We start from the raw sequence: 25,278 nt of genomic DNA on the forward strand, positions 1-25,278 counted from the left end.
GGGTTTGAATTTCACTAGCACTCTGATGGAGTGTGGAGCTGCTTGCCTTTGAAATTGTATATATTTATGCTCCTCCATTTCCAGAGGCCGTCTGGATTAAACTTTCTCTTAATGTGGCCCACAAAGAGACGGGAGACTTTAATGAACAGTGCTTAAGAAAATTTACCTGTTAATAGAACAGTGTGCACGCGGCCTGCTGGATCAGACAAAGAAACCCGACCTCAGGAGTAAGGGGGAGGAGTACCTGCCCTCCAGGACGGTTCTACAGCCTTCCAAGTTCTTGGTGTCATCTGTCACCCTCAGAATGAGCCTTTAATCTCTGTAATTTAAGGACCTCCTGATTCCAGCCCTTCCACTGCTCTCAGGGCTTGGCGGTGCTCTCGGTGTGCTGCAGGGTGACAACTTTTGGAGTCGTCTGCCTCCACTGTCCTTTCAAGGCAGGAAATAAGCCAGCCACCTTAAAACAGTATTTAACCCCAGCCTGCTCTGCTCAGGTACTTAGAAACTTTGCTCAGAGAATTGGAACATTCAGAGATAATTAGAGCAAGCTAGGGATGGAAGGCTAGCTCAGTCTCCGCTCTGCTTCAGTGGGTTGAAGCCAGATCCTCCTACTTAATAAACTAGCCTTTGGTGGTTAATGACACCCAGGCTGCCATGTCCAGAGAGGAACTGGAGAAACAACAGCTGTACTTGGGAAGAGGTCATTTTGCAATACAGACCTGCCTCTGAGTTTCTTTTTTTCCCCTAGTGTGGGAGGGGAGGTCTGTTTTAATGATTAAAGCAGTCTGAATTTTAAACTGCTACATGTTACCCATACACAGTAGAGAAACTGCTACTTATGCTACTGGGGGACTATTATAATAAAAACATAATTAAATTGGATTTTAACACATAAACAGATAGGAAGCAAGTTCTTTTTTTTTTTTTTTTTTTTTTTTTTTTGGTTTTTCGAGACAGGGTTTCTCTGTGTAGCTTTGCGCCTTTCCTGGAACTCACTTGGTAGCCCAGGCTGGCCTCGAACTCACAGAGATCCGCCTGGCTCTGCCTCCCGAGTGCTGGGATTAAAGGCGTGCGCCACCACCGCCCGGCAGGAAGCAAGTTCTTAATGGCTTCTTATTCTGAGGTACCTCATGGCCACTCCACTCTCCTCACATATGTGACAGGCAGGGCACTGCGGCCCCCCTATAACAGCTTCTCTTCCTTCTACCCCAGGAGCTTCAAGCAGCCTTAGTCACTTCATCTGTAAGCACCTACTTACCAGGCACAACACAGGAGTCCCTGCTGTGGGCTCCAAGCCAGGCGGCAGCAGGTCCCTTACCTAAGTTGTATAGCACATAAGGAAGCTGTAAAGGATATCCAAACACTGGCATCTATATGAAAATACAGCACATGGAATAAGCCAGCGCCTCTCATTGCCGCAGACACTGGTGTAATGATTGTTGAGAAATAAATCCACCAGCAAGAGAATAGACGGATGACAGCCTTCAAGAGTAAAACAAGCAGGAAGAAGGGACACAGTATGTGTAGGAAGGTAGGGAATCTTGACATAATCTTGGAAATATTTCTGATTTTCGTCCCTAAGCACAAAATGAAACGCCAACTCCTATCAAAGTTTCTCCATCTCTGTCAATTCTGGCCCTGCCTGTGTCACCTGGACAAGAGAAAGAGAATCCTCTCTGATGTCTCCCCTGCACCCAGTGTTAGATAGATCCCTTCCACCTTCCACTGCAAACCAAGCAAACTGAAAGCCACATTAAAACAAACACACCGCTCTCCTTGGGACCAAACCCCATTCCGGATGCCATGATATGTAACTGGCTATTAGCCAAGCAGTGACCACGGGGGCTTCATGCACGTGAGGCTAGATCTCATCAGCCCATGGCAGAACTACCGTGGCCATGAGCTCCACTTTATAGAATAGGGGCTATGACTTGATGCTGGACTGGCTTGTGCACACCCCTAAAAGGCCTCAGACATGAACCTTAGCTGTCCTGCCAGGTCTCACTGAACACAACTGCTAATCCTCTGCTCTCCTCCTTCAGCAGGGCTCGCTTTACTAGCCGAAGGCTGCTCCCTCCCTCCCCCTGTATCTCTGGGGCACATACTCGGAGGCACACTTTCTCTAGTCCGCCCTGCTCCAGCCCCTCTCTCATATGATTGACTTTCTGTGTCCTTCAGCTGAGAGCAGTGCAAGCCTGAGCTATGTGTCTTCTTACCAGTAACATTTTTCTTCTCCACTCAGCCTTGAGCTTTCAAAGGCAGCACTAACATTTGGTCTGCTTTCTTCACTGTGATAAACTACCTGTTGTAAAGACGGCGGCGGGAGGGGGAGGGACACGTGCTGGCTCAGGCGATGCAGTCCACGGCCTCTGAGCCCTGTCATTATGGGCCTATTGTAAGGTAGAACGTCACGGTGGGGAGGGCACGGCTAAGCAAAAGGCTTCTGCCATGATCGGTTTGGGAGGGAGCGAGACAGACAGGCAGAAGACAGAGACAAGGTAAGCTCTTCAAAGATGCACCCCCAGTGACTTCCTTCCTCCAGTGAGGATCCACTCCATAGTTTACTCCCCTGCAGTCCAATCATGAGTCCATCAGTGGATTAATCCACTGATATGTTCAGAGCCCTTGTGATCTAATCACTTTCAAAAGTCCCATCTCCGAGCTGTGCACTGGGGAATCAACTCTTCAACACACGAACCTGCAGAGGACATCAAGTATCAAAACCACAACACCACCCCAATTCTGGTATCGCCTACGCACGCAGCACAGTGGTGTACAAGCAAAAGCCCTAGAGTCCAACTGTCTTACAAAAGAAGTACAGACTTGCTTTCAGGCATGCCCATTGCTTAAGTCCCAAACTACTTTCTGTATATGATGATGAATGGCCAAGGAAAGAGAGAATAAAATCTCCTAACTCACTAGAAAATGGAACAAAACACAAATTCAAAGGAAACCAGTTTAACTTCTTTTACTTTGACCTCAGCAAATTTAACATCTTGGTCACATGTAAGACTGTGGGGTTTCGACAATTATTACCCAACAGAAAAGTGTGCACACTGACATTCCTGCAGGAGAGAGGGTTCTAACCTGCTTCATACGGAATCACTTACTGGGACTCAAAAGTACGGTGTTATCCTCATCACACCATTTTGTTGTGCTCATCATAAAAATCTATTAAGAAATTTCCACAGGTAATCTAAGTAGGTTCCAGGCAAAATGTCGGGGAAGGGGGGCGTTACACACACACACACACACAAGTTCTAAGTTACTTTACCTTAGGCTCTGTGACTTTTGAGGTAAAGGGATTTACATACCAGATACAAAATAATTCCTTCAATAATGGAACGGGAAATTAGCCAGAGAGAGTTGTAACCTTATCTATACCTAGGGTAATTATCTTGGCTGACACTAAGCACTGGAAACACATTGTCTATGAGGAACGGGTCTCAGTTTGTACTCTCCAAGCATTTCAACACCACAGAAATTCAGAGTGATGTCTCTCTTTGTCAAGTTGTGTTCAAAGTGCTCCAGACAGCAAACACACAAGATATAGGCAGAGATATTCAAAGCAAACCAAACAACAACAACTTGGGGCTGGGGAGATGGCTCAGCAGTTAAGAGTACTTGCTGTTCTTCTAGAGGACCAACGTTTGCTTCCCACACCCACATAGCAGCTCACAACCACTCATAATCCCAGTTCCAGGGCATCTGACGCCCTTTTCTGACCTCCATGGCCACCAGGCATGCATATGGTGTACAGACACACATGCAGGCCAAACAGTGAAACACAAAATAAAATAAATCTTAATAAAAACCTTTTCCCAAATCTTCACTCCTTCTTCCAATCAGGAATGCTATTGGGAAATGGTAACAAAATCAGTTCTATCCACTATGGAAGGAAGGAAGTAGACCTTCATGCGGTGCCTTCTTAAAGTGGATACTCATCTAACTTAAGCATGGTTCATGGAGCCAGAGTGAGGATAAACACAAAGCCCCGCCGTTTATATAGCTTCCAGCCAGAGCAGAGATGAAACGGTAACAGGGTGGCTCATGTTACCTTACGAGTTGCATTAAAATTCAGGGATCTCATGAAGGCTCAATTTCTCTTCCACTAAAGAAAACATTTGCTCCTTAAAGTAATACACACCCAGCCAACAATCAGGCTTCTATGCTGAGACCAAGCGTGGCTCTTTGTGTTCAAAGACTCAGAGCACGGCCAGTTAAGCAACAGGACTACTCTTCCTCTTAGCTCCCTCCAAGAGAGTCACCTTACACCAGCCTGATGCACACACGACATTCTTTTCAGTCCGTAGCCCATCCTTTTAGGCCCCAACATCAGCATTCTTTATACTTTCCTGCACCTCAATAGCATTAGTTATCTTTGCCTAACTACATACCAAAAAGCTACTTGAAATTCAGAATGTCCTAACAACATTGCCTGAGGTTGCAATCACAATTCAGGCCCCCAATCTCCTTTTTTTCATTTCAAGTTCTAAGGGTCTTAAAATTCATAAGTTATAAGAAAGATTTCTGAACAAGCCTGAATTGGCTGAGTTAACATCTCACTGAGATTTGAGATTCACATATCTTTATAAAACAAAAACACTCAAAAAGAGAATGAACTCAAGTAATGCTGAGATATAAAAAGGAGACATTAGACAGTAAAACAGAGAAGCATCGACACAGCTCCTGACTGTGACAGTGCGACCCAAGGGCTACATCGTCTCCATAACTAGGAAATATCAACGCACGTCAGCTCACTTCTCAGGCTTCTGGAAAGGAAACACCAAGATTGGCATCCGGCCTGAGAGACCTCACTGGGAAGGTGACACTATGAAGAAGTGTCACTTCACCTCAAACAGCAGGGGCTCGGAAGGCCTGTCCTCCAGTAGCAAGTGAGTCAAGTGCGAGACAAACATGTGGTCCCCAGCCAGGCGAAAAGCTAGCCCTACCAGTCATGTTTATTCAGCACCCACAGTACCTCGACAGAAGGATGTTGCAATTCTGAGCTCTCCGACCATCAATCACTGACAGTTCTTTGACTTTGAGTTTGGAACTCAGTGTGTCATCAATGGCATCTGCTTCTTTCTGGAAAGAACACAAGAGAAATCCATCAGAGTCAAATGGGGACACTCCGACTTGAGACGCACACTTTTCTTCCACATTTTCTGTTCACACGCACACAATGCTCACATACACACATGGGCCGAGCTGCGATGAGGAGGTGATGTTGGGAAGGGGGTGCAATCAAAACAAAGGCTACTTCTCCTTGGCAAAGAAAATAAGAAAAGCTGACCACCCACATCTGAAAAAGCATTATTTAGAAGAACAGAATGCTTCCAAGTTGAAGATGTGAAACGTGCATAAATTATCAGTGAGAGGTGCCATCCTTTTGTCCCTCAAATCTCTACGGACAGCGGACGGAAGAACTGTCACTGTGAATCAAGCTCAGCAGAGCCTTGTCATTACTGGTCCAGTCATTTATTTACAGGGCACATTCACCCCAGAACCATCTGCAAACTTAGCAGCCAAGAAAGCTGAGCAATAAAACCACCAAACGCCTTCATGTGTAACAGGAAGTTCCCAAAGGCCAAATGTACCTTGCACTTCCCAAGCCTGACAGAAGGACAATGGAGAGGGGGCAGTTGAAAAAAATCTCTTTAGTTACCTGAATTAATAAGCAAACACTACTTGCATATTTTATTTACATATTCATTCACGATGGCCAGACATAACTAAGGCAACACGGGTATAAAACAATTAGATGCAAAATACATGTGAGGCATTATATTAACACAAAGTTCAAGGTGAGAACATAGGCTAACTTGGTAAGTAGCCAACTTATTTCATTAGTGGTTAGAGACTTTTAAAAATATATTATGGCATTTAAAAAATATAAAGAAACCAGAAAGCTTTTGAACTATGTAACAGTTTAGGAAGCCAAGGCAGTTTGAACCAATAATGGAGCACCAGGGGGCTAAACAGCAAAGGTCTCTTGTGCTCAGATTTCAGGAGTACTTCTAGACAGTCCAGTTAAGAGTCGAATCCCGAAGAGGAACCACTAGGCATTGAATTACACTATCTAATAAGATAGCCGGGGCATTTCAAGCTTACAGTGAGCCAAGGAGTTACGTTAAGTAAGGGTTATACAGTAGCTTACTTACCTGCTTGGAGTTACTGTTCACAAAGAACTCCTACAGCCATGGCAGAGGCATAGAAAAAGCAAATCAGATACATGCAGTTCAGAAACCAGAGCAGCAAATGGGGAAAGTCAAAGCAGTCAAGGAACTGGTGGTTCAGGGGAGAAAGCAGGAGACGCTTCCTGCCTTGCAGTCATGAACTCAAGTGAGCCTGTCTGGCTGAAGACACAGTAAAGATCACAGTACCAGACATTTGGGGTAAAGAAAGACAACAGATGGCATTTGCTACATACCGTTTCCAGTGGTAGCAAATCAGATTCAGAAAAGAAAAGGGCTTAGAAGGACAAGCTAGGAGTACAAGTCTTCTTTAAAACAACCACCAGGCTCCCATTTATGCAATGTGGTATATGCATGTATACACGTGGCGCGCTCACACACACACACACACACACACACACACACACACACACACACACACGTGCTCAAAACCAAGGCACGTGCACACATTAGGCAAATACTCTACCATTGAACAATACTTCCAGCTACCATGTTGAATTTTTAGTTAAAGTACAGATTGCCAATTAAATTAATCAGTATGACTGAACAATGGCCATTGCTATAGAAAAATGTGCTTTTCTTTTGGTGGAAATAACCTGTCTTCTTGTATCATAAGGAAGAGTTAAGAAAAGTAAGTGGAACAACCTAAGTAAGGCCAGCTCGAGTACCCTAGAGGGTCCAAACCACGGCAGCAGGTGCTGTGTGTGTGTGTGTTGGGGGGGGGGGGGTGGAGGGCACAGGACACGCAATTGAGAAACCACTGGCGCAGTTACTGGTAGGCATGTCTCAGGGGTCTCTGGGCTGGTCAAGCATACAAGGTCACAGCTCCTTCTTGAAAGAATTTTTAGAAAAGGCTTGGAGCGAAGATGGGAAAGAGGAGCTAATGGTATGCTACAAGAAAGCGGTAGCTTTTCCTGCATACTTTTACAGGGCAGGAATGAGCAAAGCTTCCGTGCGCAAACACACCGCAGCTTTCAAGCCGCCTGTGTGTGCACTAGCATTTGCTCAGCAGATTCCTTCAGGTCTCCCTGGTCTCAGCAGCACTGCCAAGGCCAGTTTTAGACAGACGAACATTCTTCTAGTGGGAAACAGAGTGAGTCCTCCCCTTGGTCTGCCCACACTGGGAGGACTACTTCGCTGGAAAGGCATTTAAAAAGCAAGCTGGTGACTACAAGAAACTTGTCTTGTGCCTGATAGATCCTAGTTTTCTTTTGTCCCTGTTATGATTCAGATTTTCTACTCTGAGGCTCTTTAGGACTCTTCCAGAAAAACAGTGTTAAGGGCAGAAGGCTATGGTAAAATGAACTCTATGAAGTCAGCTTAACCAAAGAGAAAGTACTCCTTTAGATTAGATCCTGCTCTCACTGTCTACTCTTCAAAAGAGAAATTTTTATGAAGGCTTCTAGGACCTCACATTACACCCAAAATTTATTCACTGTTGGGAAAGGAAGACATCTGACCTCTGGTATGACAGTCTATGGAATCAGGCAGCTAGCTGTCATTTCCTGGCTGTATGCCCTGAGGTGAACCGTCTTGTATCAATGTGAGGGGTAAATGTGATAAGGCAAGTTGAACTTCCTATGCAGTATCCGACACATCGTTATAAGCCCCAAATCTAGAAGCACACACAAGACCTAACTGTTTTAGCTTTAGAACTGACGAGTCACTTTCCCACTCTGCTCTTCTTTTGGCTGAGTGCTAGACTGGCTGGTCTGCATCTTCCATTTGTAACCATGAGCAGCAATAAGCATGGCGCTAATTAGGTAAGTGATACATCTTATCTTTCCAGAGAGGGTGAGGAATGCCACATGGGTTCGGTAATTGCTAGCCTTAAGACAACACTAATTGTGAAGACCCCGTAATCAGCATATTACAAATAAAATCACAAATAGGATGGGTTTTATTAGGTGGGGCACACTAGAAATAATGAAACTCCCAGGTTCATTTCATGTTAAGATTCTGTTTGCAACTCTATTCCCTCAGAAATCAAAGGGTAATATAAAGATCTTGGAATATAAATATGAAGTTGGTATTTGTATTTTCAGGGGCCAATGCTTGTAAACTACTTACTGTAAATGGTTTCACAAAGAAATGATGGCTCAACCTTGCATAGATAATGATAATCCTTACATGAATGGATCTTAATCCTTTCAAATTGAAACATACACTAATAATTACATACAATCTTGTATTTGCTAACTCTTACCATGGAAACTAGGTATAGACCCTCAAACTACACTTAAAAATTAGGTTTACTTATTTTTGTGTATGTGTGTGTGTTGGGTGTGTATGTGTGCGTGTGTACATGGGTACCCCCATGCCATAACATATGCATAGAGGCAGAAGACAATTGTGGAAGTCTGCTCTCCCCTTCTACCACATGGGTCCCAGGGTTTGAACTCAGGTCATTTGGCTTGGTGGCAAGTGACTTTACCTACTAAGCCATCTCTCCAGCGCTACAGTTAAAAAACAAATGAACAAACCCAACAGCACTTGTCACAGTTTTTCTTGTCTTTAAGTACTAAGACTGAGAATTGTGATGATGGGGACCTGGAGCTACAGCTCAGTGACAGAGCACTTGCTTAGTGTGTGTGCATAAAGCCCTGAGACTCTGTCCCCAGTGCTGCAAAGCCAAAGCAGAATGAGAAAATTGACATGGTTGAAGAAAAAAAAAAAAAACCCTGCTAAAAGATTTTTTCAATGTGAAAATCAGATGCAGACTAAGTTAACTGTAAAAAAGAAATGTAAAAAAGGAAAAATTCCTTTATGATTCATAAGGAACCTGTAGCTCACCTGGATATTCCACATGAGACTCTGAGGACTTACAATACTACACTCTCGCAGGAGAGCTGGAGAACGGAGAAAGGAGCCTGGGCCAGGAGCTCTCCTTTGTTCCATAAGTCAAAGGAGGGTGGCTTTGAAATGGTACACTCTATGGTGAACACAGGCTCCTAAAAGAAGAACTGTCCTCAGGCAAAGGGCAAGAAGGAGGGAGACACTGTGAGCTGCTAGTGGGCTGCTAAAGAGTAATACTACTTCCAGGCAAATGCAGTGTTTTTAGCTCATTTTCCCTCTATCTGACTGCATAGATATGAATTGATAGCATGTCAAGATGAAAATTTCCCATTACAGATGTGAGGACTACTCAACTTTATCTTAGTAAAACTATTACACAGCATCTAATGTTAGGTATTAAAAACTAGTCTCTTGTGGCTATCCTGGAGATCGTGTGTAACGTAGTTCCAATGAGAAAAAGGTCTTCAGATTCAAGGGATTGACTTTCAAATGAACTTGTGGAATGTGCACAGGGGAATAGCTGCACGCTATTAACAACTCCATTTCATGGGAGGCATAAGCTTACACAATCGGCTCTCTACACCTTTAATGCATGCATGCACTTAAACCCCACTCCCCACGGTCTGTAGTGGTAATGAATAAAGCACAGATTAGAGAACAGAGAGAGACCAAGAACTCTGCATCTACTCCTGGGTGTCACCTGTTGGGATACTGAGTACACACTAAGCCCTATTTTCAGTATCTGTAACATCAGAATATTACGTCCCTCCTAGAGCTGGGGTGACAACTGAATAAGAAAGTAAGTACAGGAGCTCCTTGAGCATTAAATTTTAGGGTTGATGTGATTAAGAACTGTTTATATCACCTAGTGCCAGAAACATCGCTAGTTTTCAATAGTGACCACCATCTATGACAGTTACTTGTGGTTTTTCCCATCTCTGCTTTATACTATAATTATATTGTGATCCTATGTAAAGGTTGAATGTATTTGAATCATTTGAATCCTTTGACACAGTTCATATATAAAGGAGACAAACTAAATACTTAATTTTAATGATAGAATAATTCTCAAATCAATCGATATATTTTATATAAGTATATAAATATAATCAAATTTATATATTTATGTAGATGTGTGTTTATATATACATGCATATATACATTCCCAAAGTGTCACTCCTTATTTAAATCATGCTAATTTGATACTGCTGTGTTATCTCCAAATTAGGCTCTGAGGGTCCTATGGTACTGATGTTTTTGTGTTCCTCTGCCTGCCTAAAAAATTCATCTACACAAACAAATGGCTGAAGTCTAGAATTTGACCAGTTTCATAGCTTTATATGAAGGAAAGAAATGACACAGAAAAGATGAGTTCTCAGTATTCATTTGGTACTAGAAATAAGAGCAGTTTAAATGTGGTGCTAATTGCGCAATGTGTTACCATGCCTGGAATGAACATGCTCAGGTCTTTGCTGTTGCCGCTCTGGGATGAGGGACTAGTCAAGTGACAAGCGCTCCACCTCATTTACTCTGATCTACATATTACAATTAAAATGCCCATAGCTTTTCATTTTCTGACTCTCAACAATGTAAATGCAATGAAATGGCTCAAGTTACCCTCATTTGGAAAAAAGAGTGATGGTTTCTCTTCTATTTTTATAGCAGAAGGGAATATTTAAAATACTCAAGTGGAGCGGGTGTGTTGAAATTGTTCTTCAGAAAGTATTGCTGGAAATAGTGATGCCCATCCTCCTCACCAGTCTACCCATGTTAGGAAGAACTGAAACATTTGGTCCATGCTGTCAGGGATGACTACTGACTACTTAAACAGTGGTGGTTGCTAGGAGACAGTTACTCAGTTGCAGAGCTTTCTGCAATTGTGTCTCCCAGAACTCTTGAAAACTGTCCACATATTTGTCCCAGAGCATTTTGGCAGCATCCTTCTGTACTTTCTGCTGAAAGCCAGTTAATTATGAGGCTTATAAACTTGGACTTTTCAACCACCTGCCTTCCTCACAAATGCAACCGACATGCTCAGACTTGAATGCACTGTGTGGAATACCTGCAGCTTTCTCTCCATCTCATCCACTTTTCTGAGTTTCCAAACCTTCACCTCAGACAGCCTCAAGTGTGAAGGGAATGGGACTTGTAGCCAGATCAGAGGATTACTTGAATTACTTGGAAATCTGCTAAAATGTTATGCCAAGATGCAGGGGCCTCCTTCCTAGGACGTCAGAGAGACAAGAGGCACCAGCAGCCAATGAGGGACGACTATGGGCACAGGAGCTACAGGAAAAGGGCTCCGAAGACACCTTCGTTTGTTCTTTGAAATGTAAAGTGTACTGTTCTCCTCTGAACAAGCCCTTACCTTCCTTATCGTCACCTCCCCTTACTTGGTGCCTACAGCGCTCAGCATGGCATCTTCTCACTTATGAAGGGGCTGGCTGAGGGCTGAGGGCTCCATAGCACCATGGCAGGCAACTAACTTTACTTTCTTATTCTACTGAACCAGCGCAAAAGGCCCTGCACAGACTCTTACCCTCTCTTCCAGCAAAGTCCTCTAGTGAATAAACACCCCAGTTTCCCAGGCAGCCACATGAGAAACCATCTTGAAAAGAGACGCCAGCTTAGTTTCTCTGTAGCCTATGTCCATCTCCTTGGTGCCTAGCACTTCTTTTTTCAGACAGTCCCTCTGAGGGACTGAGCCAAGAAAGCAGACCAGGAAGTTTTCTGCTTGTTTAAGCCCTCAGGACACCCCTGTGCAGATGCCCAGAACTTGTGTTTGCCCATCCAAATGCAGTGTGCACTGTTCACAGGTCCTCTCCTTTAGTCTGCCTTAAGAACCTTTCTCTCCATACTGCTGGGCTCAATTTTCCCTTCTCCAGGACTCTGGTTGATTTTGCCTCACCTTTTCTTTGTTCCCCTGAACTCTCTATATCTAGCTACCATGTTCTAACTTTTGGCGTACACTTTAGACCTTTGGAGGAAGCCCTCTAGAGCAATGTGAGAGTCTACACAGATATGCGCAGGCCTCATCAGTGTGTGCAGGCAGTGGGCACAACACCACATGTTCTTCTACCATTATGGAAGTGTTAGTAGTAGCTTCTCTGGCTCTACTGGTATCATTGACATTTTCACACTTGCTCAGCTTGGGCAACCCCAATGAACCTATAATGTTCATGACATTTGATTCAAACTCCTCTGTAGAGTCTATTTAGCTGCCAAATTATAGTTTTTACAAAACCCCATACTTCTAAAGAGTCCATCCAGTCCAAAAAGCATTTGGATTCTGAGACTAACCATTTGATAGGCCGGAATGGTTTCAGAAACAAATACTGTAAGGTGACACTATTTTTCTTAGATTTGAATAGGCACAGACAAGATACAGTGCTCTCCGTACATACAGAAAGAAGACCTTGGGCACATACTATGATAGGAAGCTTCTCCACAGAGAGTCCACATGCCTTCAAGTGGTTAGCATGCACTGATGGCCACTGGACACACACATGGACATGTAGTTATGCTGCTCTGCGGGAACACATCAGGGGAGAGCTAACATCCTGAGCACCAAAGTGCTTGTGCATCACGGTTCCAGCAGACGGCCCAGGGATCATGCTAAGGACACAGTACTTCGGGGCATCTGGAAGGCACGTGTTACCTGCTGTCTTTGGTAGGCAGAGAAAGTTCTTTCTAGGTCTTCAAGGTCTAGAATTTTGAAGACTTTGGTATCATCGATTTCGGTCCATACTGTTCCTTCCAATTTGTTCTAGAAACATCAAGTTAACAAGGTCTATGATTGACAGTCATACAGAAAAAAAAAGTGTTGTTTTTTTTTTAAAGTACTACTATTCCAAATTTTTAATTCTACAGGATGCTTTGGCAAGCTGGTTTGAAACCATGTGTAACTATTTCAGAGACATTACCAGCTAAGACAGGAGATGGGGAGAACCCTGAGTCCACACTAGATGGCCAGGCTATCCAGCAGCAGGGACATTCCCCCCTCTGTGAGAACACTGAGCTTCAGGTACCGTGCACTGATCGCTAGTGGAACATGGGAACAAATGGCTTACCTCAGGCAGCTTAGACCAGTTGAAGGACTTGAGTGCATTGGTGGGCTGGGGAATGTTTTTCTTCTTGAGTGTTAGACTCACTGGAGCACCGGGAGGTGGCAGGAGTCCCCCTAAGGGAGGAGGCCCTGGGGGAGGAGGAGGACCCCCAGGAGGGAGGGGAGGTGGTGGAGGAGGAAGGGCTCCACCTGGAAGAAGTGGGGGTGGTGGGGGAGGGAGAAGAGATCCCAGCCCCGAGGAAGGAAAGGGTCCCCCTGGGGCTCCAGGTGAGGGTCCTCCTGGGACTGAAGCACAGACAGCCCTCTGGAAAGAGAAGATCAAGAAGAATCAATGAAAGAAGAAAACTCATTGGATGACTTCAAGAATCTAATCTCATCTAAGGAACAGGTAACAGCGTACCCACATTTGCCAGAACGTGGGTTTCAAAGGTGGGTAAGTCAAATGGACTTTCCTGGACCCTCTCGTCTTTTGACACATAAGTGCTTGTCGGTGGAGCCTTTCTCCTGCTCACTTGCGCCATCCTACAGTTTGGTTTTCATGGCACCCCTTTGCTAAGCAGCTAACGGGATGATTTCCTTTGTTCTTAGGACAAGATTGGTGGTGAAAACTCAACCCCAAACCACCTCTGCTACCTAAGCCACAGGATGCTGGTGGTTTGAGGCCACTACTGAGGTCAACCGTGAAACATTTCAGAGCTCATTCCTCCATCAGAAGTGTCTACTCCAGCGCAACAGGCCCAGGAGAACAGGGCCCGATCCCCAGGGACAGGAGGCCGGGTCTCAGCCCTCACCCTGCTGAGCTCGTGGAGCTGCGCTGTGAGGTCTGCCACCTGCTGCTTGACTTGCTTGTGCTCCGTAGTCTCCTTTTCGAGCTTTTCTTTCATCTTATTCAGGGTCTGCATCATCTCCTCCTTCTCTTGGGTCTTGGCGTCACATTCTCTCTCCTTCTTCTCCAGCTTCTGCTGCAGCTCATTGTGTTCTGTACAAGAAAGCGGGGCAGGAAAACAGTCCTCAGAAAGGGCTGCGGATGATGTAGAGATTGTGGGTCAGCCTGCCCTAGGCACCAATCTTCTTCCCCACAGAAGGGCAGCTCAAGAGCTAACCAGTGCTCATGCTGGGATAAGGCCTCATCCAACGAATTTAGTAACTACATTTCAGGAAAGATCAAAGAAGAGGCCCCAAGGCCGTGGTTCTAAAAATGGGAGGGAAGAACGTTTGAGCAACTTCTCCTGCAGAACGCTATCTTGACTCTGAGTCCTGACACAGAGGTGATCTAACAGCTACACCAGGGAAAGGGACTATTAAAAGAAGGCCCCTTCTCACACATTAGAAATGGGGCAGCGAGGAGCCCAGCCCTGGGGAATGAAGTGTGTTGGCTTGTGTCCCCCCAGCAGGAGAAGGATTCTGTGCTGCAACAGAGAGCTGCTGGCAGGCCTGTGTGCACTCTGAGCTGAGTTATGTCTCCTGTCTCCTTGGAAGGCTAGCTCAAGTCCTTTCTGCCTCTGGCAGTCAATTATGAAAACCATCAGAAGCAAATGTTATTGTCTCTGCATTCAGTATCTTAAGGGTAGCCATGCTGATTAGGCACGGGAACCAAGGACTGAGGACAAAAAGGAGCTCTCGGCTGTAGTAACTGACTTTCCCAGGTGTGGTGTCATGGAACATGGGGCATCTAATTCAGAGTAATGGTGTTCATGTTGCCAATGATTACAAGCCTGTTGACAGGAGTGATGGGGCTTCGGAACAGAGAAATTATGAAGTTTAGGCTGCAGGTTTTTATTTCACATACTTGCCCTCAATGCCTCTTCTTTTTATATCAACAAATGCATGTGGGATACAGTCCACTGAGGCTGAGCTACACACAGCTGGTCTCTACTTCTCAACTTGATAACACGTTTAAGCTCTTATTGTCTCTTTCTGACCTTCTCTCCTCTATGGCTCCCCAAATTGGAATTTGTAGAAGTCCTTGAGTTTTGTCAGCTTCCAAATTACAACCTAAACCCTTCAATCCCATTTACCACTCCCCTGATGCCTGACTTCTGGTCCACATTTGAACCACCTTACTGTGTTCCATTTTCCTTCTTCTCTCTCCACTTCATTCATCACTGATAATTAAGAGATTAGGAATGTTCCTTCCCCTCTTTCATGATTAGCCTTTGACAAATCCGGCCATACCTCAGATTCAGTGAGCGGTCTTAATATTTCAAGATCACTGTCCAAAGCCCTCTGCAAGCAGTCTAAATAGTAGGTGGGGGCAGGGCTTAGGAAACAGGTCAGAACGGGCTCCTTGATGGTCCTGAGGTAACGGCAGGTTTAGGAAGTGCCAGGATGAAAACTGTCTCCTAAATTAACATCACTTACTATCCATTCACTGAGTTTTTACAGATACTTCTCAGGGTCCTGTGCTCCATAGACTTCCCCCTCAAATATTCTCCCACTTGTAGGTCCAAACAACTTCCTATCTCCTCCTTTGAAATTGTCAATGATGCAATCTAACTTTGCTAGCTAAAGCTTCCAGAAGAGAACTCATCTTATCTGTAATTTCTCTCCTTGTCTGTTGTATTGAAACTTCACGCCCCACCCCATCTTCCCACCGACCTTGGGGACTTTCTCCCACGCCACCCGACCACCGAATCCTGGAATGGTTTCTATCATTTGTTGTGTTTTTAGTATGTGCTTGATTGACACTATGCTAACTTTCCAGTTCTTTTCAATTTAATCTTCACAACAACCTGCGAGTGTGGTTCACTCCCCACGCTGTGGAAGAAGGGACCACCAGAGGGTTGGAGAAGATGTCATTGCTCATAGGAATGAGGCTGGAGTTCAGACTCCTACTGAGAAGCAGCACAGCTCAAAACACCAGAGACTCAGGTGTCCCCTGAATGTATGATTGGACAATTCAAAATGTCATGTCCCGAGTGCTCTTGACTGTAAACCTACATACTCTAGAGCACACTCTTAACCATCCACTCACTGGCTGCTCCCATCTGCTTTTGGTAGCTGTGATAAACATGACTAAAGCATCCTATGGAGGAAAGGGTGTTTTTTAATCTTATACTTCCAGGTCACAATCGATCACTGAAGGAAGTCAGTATAGGAACTCCCCAGGAGCTTGAAGCGTAAACTACAAAACACTGCTTGCTGGCCTGCCCTCAGGCTCACAGTCAGCTACCTTTCTTATACAGCTCAGGCCTACCTGCCTAGGGATGGCACTGCCCACAGTGAACTGGGCCCTCCTACATCAATTTGCATTCAAGAAAATGCCTCACAGACATGCCCACAGGCCGACTTAATCAAGGTAATCCCCAAACTGAGACTGCCTCAGATAACACTGGCCTATGTCAGGGTGGCCGCTGAAGCTGACTAGAAAACGGACTCTATTCTTTCTCTATGGCTCAGTCTCTCATTTTATCTTAGTCAGGGCTTCACTTCTTCCCATCCACTGCAGATTCTGAACGTACTGTAAAGATGACCTGAGAGCCATGGGGTGAACAGCAGGCACAGGGAGCACAGCAGAGCTGACTTTTGTCTTGCCCACTCAACGGCTCTGAGGAAATGTGGTGTGAGGAGAGGGAGTGCTTGTTTCAGAACATCAGATGCTGTATTTCACTGGCTGTGACTGAGTGGCTGTGATAAGTGGAGCAGTCCATCATCCAGTGTGGGGAGGAGTGGGGAGGTGAGACTGCTTTCCTAAAGGTGATTTTCATTTGCTAAGATTCTGAAGGAGGGAGGGAAGCTGTATGCTTCTGTGGGTGGCTGGCATCAGGAGGAACACGAATGTCTCTCCCGTCAGAGGCTGACTGACAGCATCAAAGGCAGATTCCAGTACCACTCGTGGCAGGCCTGCTAGCGTTCAGAGCATGTCTCCACAGTGACTATTGATTTTCTGCAGGATTTCGCTTTCTATGACTGATGCCGCATTAGAGCCAGGAGAGAACAGAACTGCTGAGATCAGTACTCAGCCTGTGCTTGTGTCCTAAGAGTCTGGAGAAATCCTAGGCTTCTGGTATTTATTCAAACCCAAAATACTTTAAGTGAAGTGCAGCTGTGGGGCAGGGGCTTGTGTGCTCAGGCGTTTTTAAAGAAATCTTGAGCTAATGAATTCTTTTAAAAAAATAATTTTAGTGTGTGTGTGTGTGTGTGTGTGTGTGTGTGTGTGTGTGTGTACGCGCGCATGTGCACACATGCATGCGCTCATGGGGGGCGGGGACACATGTGTCCATGTAAGTTAAAGGTAAGAGTCAGTTCTTTCCTTGCACGATGTGGGTCCCAGGGATCAAACTCAGGCTGTCGGGCTCGGAGTCAAGTACCTTTACCCACTGAGCCATCGTAGCAGCCCTTAAAAAAGGAAATCAAAACAAACCCCCACTGCATTTCTTTGTTTTCAATTCATGAAATCTGAGCAGTAAATGTTCCCATCTTTTCTAAAATACTTCGAGAATAATAAAACGAAAGTATGAAGTACCTGGGAAACAGCAAGAAAACTAAACGGTTTGATTTTAAAAAGTCAACCCCGAGTGCCCTAGGATGTGAAAAAGAAAGGCTATTGATGCACAGAAGTGAACACGAAGCCGTGATGAGGAGTCCCCAGAGCGCAGCCACCCCTGCCACCAGGGCCTTGCCGTTTACCTTTTCTCATTTTCTCTGCCTGTTCTTTCCACTGCTTGACTTCATTTTCATTAACCAGCCTGCAGAATAGTTAAAGGGACACTTGTTACAGAGAACAAAACATGCCCATCGCCAAATGTGTTGGGCACACACACAGTGTGCTGTATAGAGTCCTCGGTGAAACCCAGGTGTCACTCAGCCATAGTTCATGGGTTGATTTGTAACTCAGCTTGACCCTAGAACGTTTCATCTGTCTCAGCTATATTCTAACATAGGAAAATGAGTATCTCACATTGCCACCATGATCTCACAGACCTCAAGGTGAGAAGAGACTTACATTCTTACGACGTTCTTAATATTAAAGTTTTCCAAAGGTGTGGAGTCGGGGTCCTGTCCTTTGTCATTCTGGATAACTATTTGCTGTATGATTCTGTCTAGCAGCAGCCAGTACTGAACTGTGTTACCACTTCTCTTGTCTAAAATGGAAAAGAGGGATAGAAACAATCTTCAAGCTGTTTGTGAATTAGGATGAGCAGTTTTCAACAGTAGACACCCGTGGAGACAGATCTGATCACGAGGCACACTCCACACCCCTTCCTACATGTGTTGTGAGGCATGCATTGGTTTTGAAATCAAAGTAAATTCTAGGTCATTTCATTTTGAGGATTTTGTAACTGCCCCTTTTCTGTGAGGAAACAAACACTGGGAAGCCACAATGCTGTGGCTTGGGGTCCCTGGGATGCACCCAACCTATTTAGTACTGTCGAGAAGACAGAACCGTCTGGATGCTGTCCCCGCTCTCCATGGCTCCCACAGTCCTACCACTCACAAGGCATCTGGAGACAATGGTGCAGAACGGACATGAAGTGAGGGTAGGCTTCACTGTGAGTCAGCCTCTTCCTGGTCAGCTCAAACATCTGAGTTGCACTTTTTGTGTCTATGTGAACCTATTTCACAGGGAAAACAAACCTGAATCAGACGTCAATGTCGTAATTCCCCAACAGAGGTAGAGTGCACGCACACAGATACAAGTGGACCCTTAGGTAGCAGAACAGGGCTTCACCTTTGCTCACAGGCTGCACTGGCCCCGCCAACACAGAGCATGCATTTCAAGAGGCAAACCCTATCATCTGACGAGTCACACAGAACAATTATAAGAATACATACCAGCTCAAATCTTTTGGCAAATTCTAGTTCATCTTCATTTCGGAGCATTTCAAAAAAGTCTAAATGCCTGAAAGGTAATTGAACAAAAATTAGTAAAAGTGGAATATCTCACAAACTCAAATACAAAGGGCTCAGGATGTTCAAGTGTAGGCCTAGGCACACTGTGGTAGTGTACTGATGTGACCCCATCACTCAGGAAGTAGATACAGGAGCAGCCCAAGCTCAAGCCCAGCCTGGCTGCATAGTTGAGTGCCTGGCTCAGAAAGCAAAGGCAGGGGATACAGAATAGTAGGGAGTGACTGCATCACATGTAAGGCCCTGGGGTCGACCCTCTGTCCAGCAAAGACAGATTAGAAAGGCCCTTTCTAATTTTTAGAGCTGTCTACAAAAGAAACATGGTAACAAAACTAGAATGCCTTTGCTTAATCATGTTTTTTTCTAAGGAAAAAAAAACAAAACTTATCTGAGTTAAATAAGAGAAAAAAAATAAAAAAAAAAGAAAGAAAACGTAGGGCCCATAGCACATAGTAAGTAATTATCAAGTGAATAAATGCTTATCAAATCTAAAAATTGTCCAGATTCAACTTGCTGACTCTTTCATGGAAAAACAAGCCCATTCCCCCATACTCGACTTGCTGTTGAGTTACAGATCAGAAAAGAACTATTCATGAGCTTCATTTATTTGTGCAAGTTTTCATTAACCTCCACTCCGAGTTCTGCAGTCCAGGGATGATGCAGTTTATGAGGACAAACACACAGTGGTAAGGGGCGGGAAAACAGAGAAGGGAACAGAAGTTGAAACAGGCACTCTGCAGAGTAAGGGAACAAGTGATCAGAACATCTGTGAAAGGTGTTCAAAGTCAAAGAAACACTAAGTACAAGGGCCGAGGTAAGTACGTCTAGGCACCTCCACTGACTGTCAAGGAGAAGGGCATGCTGGGGTGTGTGGATGAGGGAAACAGCGGCGGAGGCAAGCATCTGCAAGCTGGGGATGCCTCAGAAATGGTAACAACTGAACAGTGGCTGGAGACTGGCTCTCACTAAAGTTTCTAAGTGATTCCACAGGTCTCAGAGGTGGTTCTTATGACAGAACTAGAGTCCAGCTGCCATTGACATCATTACCATTTTTATAGGTATTAAAAATAGTAAAGTTCAGAAACTATGAGTAACTTCAGCAGGATACACAGCAGAATCAAGACCATGGCAGGACAGACTGGGCCACATGAAGCTCTCTATGCCACACTGCCTCCCTCATAGATGAAGGGTCACCAACAGACCATAATTTGAAGTAACAGGCTGTGCAAGCCCATGACGTGACAGGCAGGCTGAAAGCAGCCCATGGGCTGGCACTTCATCTGCCACAGAGTCATATGGTGGATATGCATGGACCCTCTCAAGCCGTAACCAGTATGACTTACCTGTCTAATGTAGAATTTTCATGTTCCCTTAATTTATCTATAACAGGTTGAATTCCTAACATCAAAAATTCATAGCGAAGATGGAGTCGAAAATCCAAACTCTCCTGAAAATAAAAGGGGGACCCAACACAAAGTTATGGTTTTCCACTATATAGTCACCACACTGGAAAAGTGTTTTTAATGCTGTCCATGTAAGACTGCAGGGCAGAGTTCTTACCACTCCGGCTCCTTGGCTTAGCACTGCATTGATGAAGGACATGATGGCAGTCTTGAGACTCACTTCATCCCGGTAACGTCCAGTGCTTTTGTCCAAGTCATTAATTAATGTCTGTCAATTATACAAACAGGAAGTTAATTTTTCAGATATCACTTAGTCAGAATGACACTGATTCGCAGATAGCCTCCTCTGTAACTCAGGATTGGGGCTGTGAACTCTTTTCCAGCTGTGGGCACAGCAGGTGGACATAAAATACAGGAAACTTTGCTTGTCTCCACATGCTTTTTACTTTTGAGTAAAAATATGGTAACATAATCTCACTATTAATTTTGATCCTAAATAAAAAATAATGACCTGCAAAGTTTTCAGGGAACATTCCATTCAGTGGACCCAAAAGCTGTGTGCTACATAATATAGAGGATGCAGTCACAGATTTTGTTTTAAATTTTATTTTATTAAATGTATTTGTTTCTATTTTATATGTGTCTTCCCTACATCTATGCATGTGCACCACGTGTGTTCTTGGTGCCCAGAGATCAGAAGTCATTAGATCTCCTGGAACTGGAATTATGAATGGTTGTGAATCCCCACGTGGGTGCTTGGTGCCCAGAGATCAGAAGTCATTAGATCTCCTGGAACTGGAATTATGGATGATTATGAATCCCCACGTGGGTGCTTGGTGCCCAGAGATCAGAAGTCATTAGATCTCCTGGAACTGGAATTATGGATGGTTGTGAATCCCCACGTGGGTGCCGAAAACTGAACCCAGGCCCTCTGTGAGGGCAACACATACTCCAGCCCAGGGTCACAGTTCTGAGTTCGGTATATCTTAGACCCCAGAATGATCAACGGTAGAAAGCGTATTTTATTTCCCAGTTCTTGAACCTAAGAGAAAGGAAATGTTTGCAGACAAAGTGTGAGCACTGGGAGGAACTATCAAGCAATCCCCGTCCAGGGCCAGGAAAGGCACTTGTCTTTATAAAGAGTGGGGTGAGTGAGAAAGCCTGTGGGAGCCCTACCTGGAAGCGGGTTCTCTCACTGGCATACTTCTGGTAGTGCAGCATAGCCTGCAGGACTTTCTTGTGACCCCCGGGAACCAGGCACACGGCGCCCAGGATTTCCAGCACGGCCACCTTTGTTTTAATGTTCTCTGTGCTCAGACTCTGAGCGATTACATTAATACTCTCGGAGTGAGCCAGGACGTGGGCCCGGCCCTGAGAGTTGTTCATCAGTGCCTTTATACAGCCAATGAGGGAGGTATGTATCCGAGACTCAGAGGTCTCGTAGTCCATCGTCTTCAGGAAGTTGAGAATACAGGACAGGCCATCCAAATCGATGAACCTGGTTACAAACCTGCCAGGGAGAGAAGTGATCAGAGTCGTCCCTTTGTGCTTTTGTATCCATGGTAACAGAAAAGCCTGCGGGAAAGGAAGTGGACTCACTTCCTGGAGAACCCCAAGGCTTCCATTAACGAGGTCTTGGTAATTCTCTTGGTTCTGTACCTCTTCCATGGCACAGAACCAATGGTCAGTCTAACCCGACTGTGAGAAGAGTCTCTCTTGGAGGCAAGCACACCTCAGCTGGTACACAGAAGCAACAGAGCACATCTTCACACAGCCGGGAACAGCAGCCACTTAGCACACAGACCTTTCCTCCACTCTCCCTGCGTTGGGGACTGAACTCGAGACCTCACACATGCTAAGCAAACACTCTGCCACTGAGCTACAGCCCCATCCCTAGACTACCTCTGCAGTGCTCGGTCAAAGGTCATCTGCTGATTAGATGGCGCATCTAGTTCCCAGGTGGTGTATACTGGCCCTGAACACGGCCCCTACAAAGAGCAGCATCCTTCTGTTCTACTGCTCATCACAAATGACTGCTTTTATTGCCAGGGCGTTTAGAACAAAACCCTCCTTTTACATGGCACGCTACAGGGAATCCTAATATACACACAGGTTTATTACTGAGAATTGATTTTATCACTATTTATAACCTTTACTGTTAAGGATGAGAATTTACAATGCGCATGTGCATCTGAAAGCTGCCCAGCCCAGAGATAACCTATTTATTGGACTACCCGGAAACTCCCAACCTCCCTCACCTCCAGACACCTCAGCTTCTGAAAGTAAAGTTCACAACAGACTGAGAAGTGAGGAGCTCGTCATCGTGGTCCAGACAACTCTTGTCAAACTCTTGTATAGTTTTTTATGCATCAATACTTTTTTTTAGTTTGTATTTTATTACTAAGTAAAGATAAAGATAATTGTTACTATTCCACTCGACCACATTCCCCTTCACTTGCGGGGCACCAGTGATGATGAAACGCACTGTAAGAACTGCAACACCTCACCAATTCTGGAGTCGTAGTGGGAGGTGATGGTGGAGGAGGGCCAGAGTGGAAATGGTTAGTAGAGAGAATTCATTCCTTGCCAGGAAGTCAACCCATCTTTATTTTTAATAATAGTTTTTGATATATAATTCACATGCCATAAAATTCATTGATTTAAAGAGCACAATTCAGTGGTCAAGCAATATCCCACAGTCTACGTTTCAGTATCCATTTGTCAGCTGGATATGGGTTGTTGCTATTTAAAACAACAACAAAACTAGTTTGAATAATGCTGATAATGAACATCTGTACACAGTGTTTGGGAGACATTTCCCTGTCTATATGCCTAGGAGGACAGCTTTTGGGTCATACGGCAACACTATGGTTAACACCGTGAGGAGCGAGCTGCCCTACCACATTCCCAAATGGCTGCACTGACATTCCCAAGAGAAACGAAAAATGGTCTTGACATCCTTGTGCTCTAGCATTCTTTCCCTCTCCTCTCTCCTCTCTCCCTTCCTCTTCTTTGAAAACTATTATCTATCTGAGTCACTGTCTGCCTCTCTTTAAAAAGAAGGAAAGCTCTCACCAAACGTTCAGAGATCAGAGTAGCTACCCATGGATCAGTTACATGCTCTGACATGGAAGCGTCCCTGGAAGGTGCGAGCATCGCAGCAAACGGGGGAGGAAAGGAGGGGAAGGCCGGGGAAGGGAGGGTGGCTGAGCTACCCAGGGGACACACCTCATGGGCTTTGTCCGCAGTGCTGTCTTTAGACTCTCAATGGTTTTACTCCTCTCTTCCTCCTCTTCCTTCTCTAGAGCCAGCAGAGACTTTCTCTACAAAAGAAAACAGGATTACTTCTTCATTACTACAGTTCAATTACTGTAAATGACTTCTAAAGAAATAGCAGTGCATCTCTGAGTAAGACTTAGTACCGGCACAGACATAGAGCCCCACCAAGAACTCTGCAAAGTTCTGTCTATGCTGCAAGTTAGACTTCCAACTATAAATGACATTTGAATAAAACATTTAGACATTGTAGAAGAGGGTTGCACAAATTCGTACAATTATTGTATCACACGCCCTGATGCAGATGTTGCCATTTGTAGTCGACAGAGAAGAAGCTGGGCCCTACAGCTGAGTGCAACTTTCTGGCAACCAAAGGTGAAACCATCACAGGGTCAGGTAACACACACAGCCACGTCCCATGTGGTCACTAGAGTTAGTTGAAATTGGAATCAAGATGAAAGGGATGTCTTTACATCAAATAATTTTTTAAAGTAACAATTAAATTGAATCTGATACTAACATGGTCTCTACTCTCAGAGTAAATGCAAGTTCTTAATTATGACCCAACATCATTTAGAAATCAAAGTATGGGAGGCAGGGGAGGGAGGAGAGGAGGGAGAGAGACAGAGACAGAGACATGGAAGAGGCAGACACACACATACACACACACACACACACAGAGGCTATGTGGAGAGCTGCTAAGGTAGTGTTTCTCCAGTTGACTGTCTACGCAGGTCTTAGGAAGCCTGAGAAGCTACAATCCTGCAAAATTTTCCAGGCAATGTTGATGCTGCAGGAGCAAGGCTCTAAGTAAGCAGATCTCAGTGGCATTATTTATTGTTTGTGTGAGTGTGGTACTATGTGTGTGTGTATGTGTATGGCAGGTGTCATGAAATTAGGGGAGAATAACTATTGAGCATCCTGCTCTGTAACACTCTACCATATTCTCTCTTTTTTAAAAGTTATTTATTTTCATTTTCTGTGTACGGTTGTTTCATCTGCATATATGTATGTTATGTGTGCAATAACTGAGGAAGCCAGAAGAAGGCATTTGATCCCTTGGAACTGGAGTTACAGATGGTTGTGAACTACCATGTGGATGCTGGGAATCAAACCTGAGTCCTCTGGAAGAGCAGCCAGTGCCCTTAATCTCTGAGCCATCTCTCCAGTCTCAGCTGCCATATTGTCTTGAGAAGGTCCTTCACTGTATCTGGATGCTGTGTGTGATATGTTGTGTGTCTATGATGGTTAGTGTTAAATGTCAACTCGAATCTATAATCCTTTGGGAAACAGGCATGCAGGCTTGCCTATGGGAGATTATCTTGATTATATTAATTGATGTTAGAAGACCTATTCTAATTGTGGGTGGACAGTTCCTCGGGCAGGGTATCCGGGACTGTAAATAGAGAAAGCAAGCTGAGGACTGGCAATCACTGTTCTTGGCTCCTGACTGTGGATGTCATGTGACCAGCTGTGTCAAATCCTGCTGCCTTGACTTCCCTACCCTGATGTCCTGAACCCTTGAGTTGTGGGTGACAATAAATACGTTCTCTGTCAATGTGCTTTTCTCAGAAAATTTACCATAGCAACTGGGAAAGCAGCTAAAGTAGCATCTCTCGAGTCCTCAGGTGACATAAAGTCACAACATCCACAAGGTTTACTGTCTTTTCACTTCTTTCATCCGTGATCG

At 44.8% G+C, this 25,278-nt stretch overlaps 1 protein-coding gene across 3 annotated transcripts in view; it reads right to left on the minus strand.

Moving 5' to 3' along the window:
* Daam1 (dishevelled associated activator of morphogenesis 1) overlaps positions 1-25,278 on the minus strand; it is a 172,790-nt gene that overhangs the window by 26,471 nt on the left and 121,041 nt on the right. For 2 of the 3 annotated variants that reach the window (XM_052739623.1, XM_052739622.1), the window contains exons 5-17: positions 23,541-23,635; positions 21,489-21,822; positions 20,470-20,580; positions 20,253-20,356; positions 18,835-18,901; positions 18,497-18,614; positions 18,005-18,143; positions 17,689-17,747; positions 13,851-14,038; positions 13,064-13,363; positions 12,652-12,759; positions 6,165-6,194; positions 4,982-5,088 (exon numbers count right to left, since the gene is read on the minus strand). In XM_052739623.1, coding sequence (XP_052595583.1) covers positions 4,982-5,088; positions 6,165-6,194; positions 12,652-12,759; positions 13,064-13,363; positions 13,851-14,038; positions 17,689-17,747; positions 18,005-18,143; positions 18,497-18,614; positions 18,835-18,901; positions 20,253-20,356; positions 20,470-20,580; positions 21,489-21,822; positions 23,541-23,635 — 1,760 coding nt within the window. The remainder of the gene's footprint in view (positions 1-4,981; positions 5,089-6,164; positions 6,195-12,651; positions 12,760-13,063; positions 13,364-13,850; positions 14,039-17,688; positions 17,748-18,004; positions 18,144-18,496; positions 18,615-18,834; positions 18,902-20,252; positions 20,357-20,469; positions 20,581-21,488; positions 21,823-23,540; positions 23,636-25,278) is intronic. The other variant, XM_052739624.1, reaches the window with a different exon arrangement.

The sequence above is a fragment of the Peromyscus californicus genome, unplaced genomic scaffold (genome assembly GCF_007827085.1).
Source record: "Peromyscus californicus insignis strain IS unplaced genomic scaffold, ASM782708v3 Scaffold_15__1_contigs__length_86483966, whole genome shotgun sequence".
Taxonomy (NCBI): domain Eukaryota; kingdom Metazoa; phylum Chordata; class Mammalia; order Rodentia; family Cricetidae; genus Peromyscus; species Peromyscus californicus.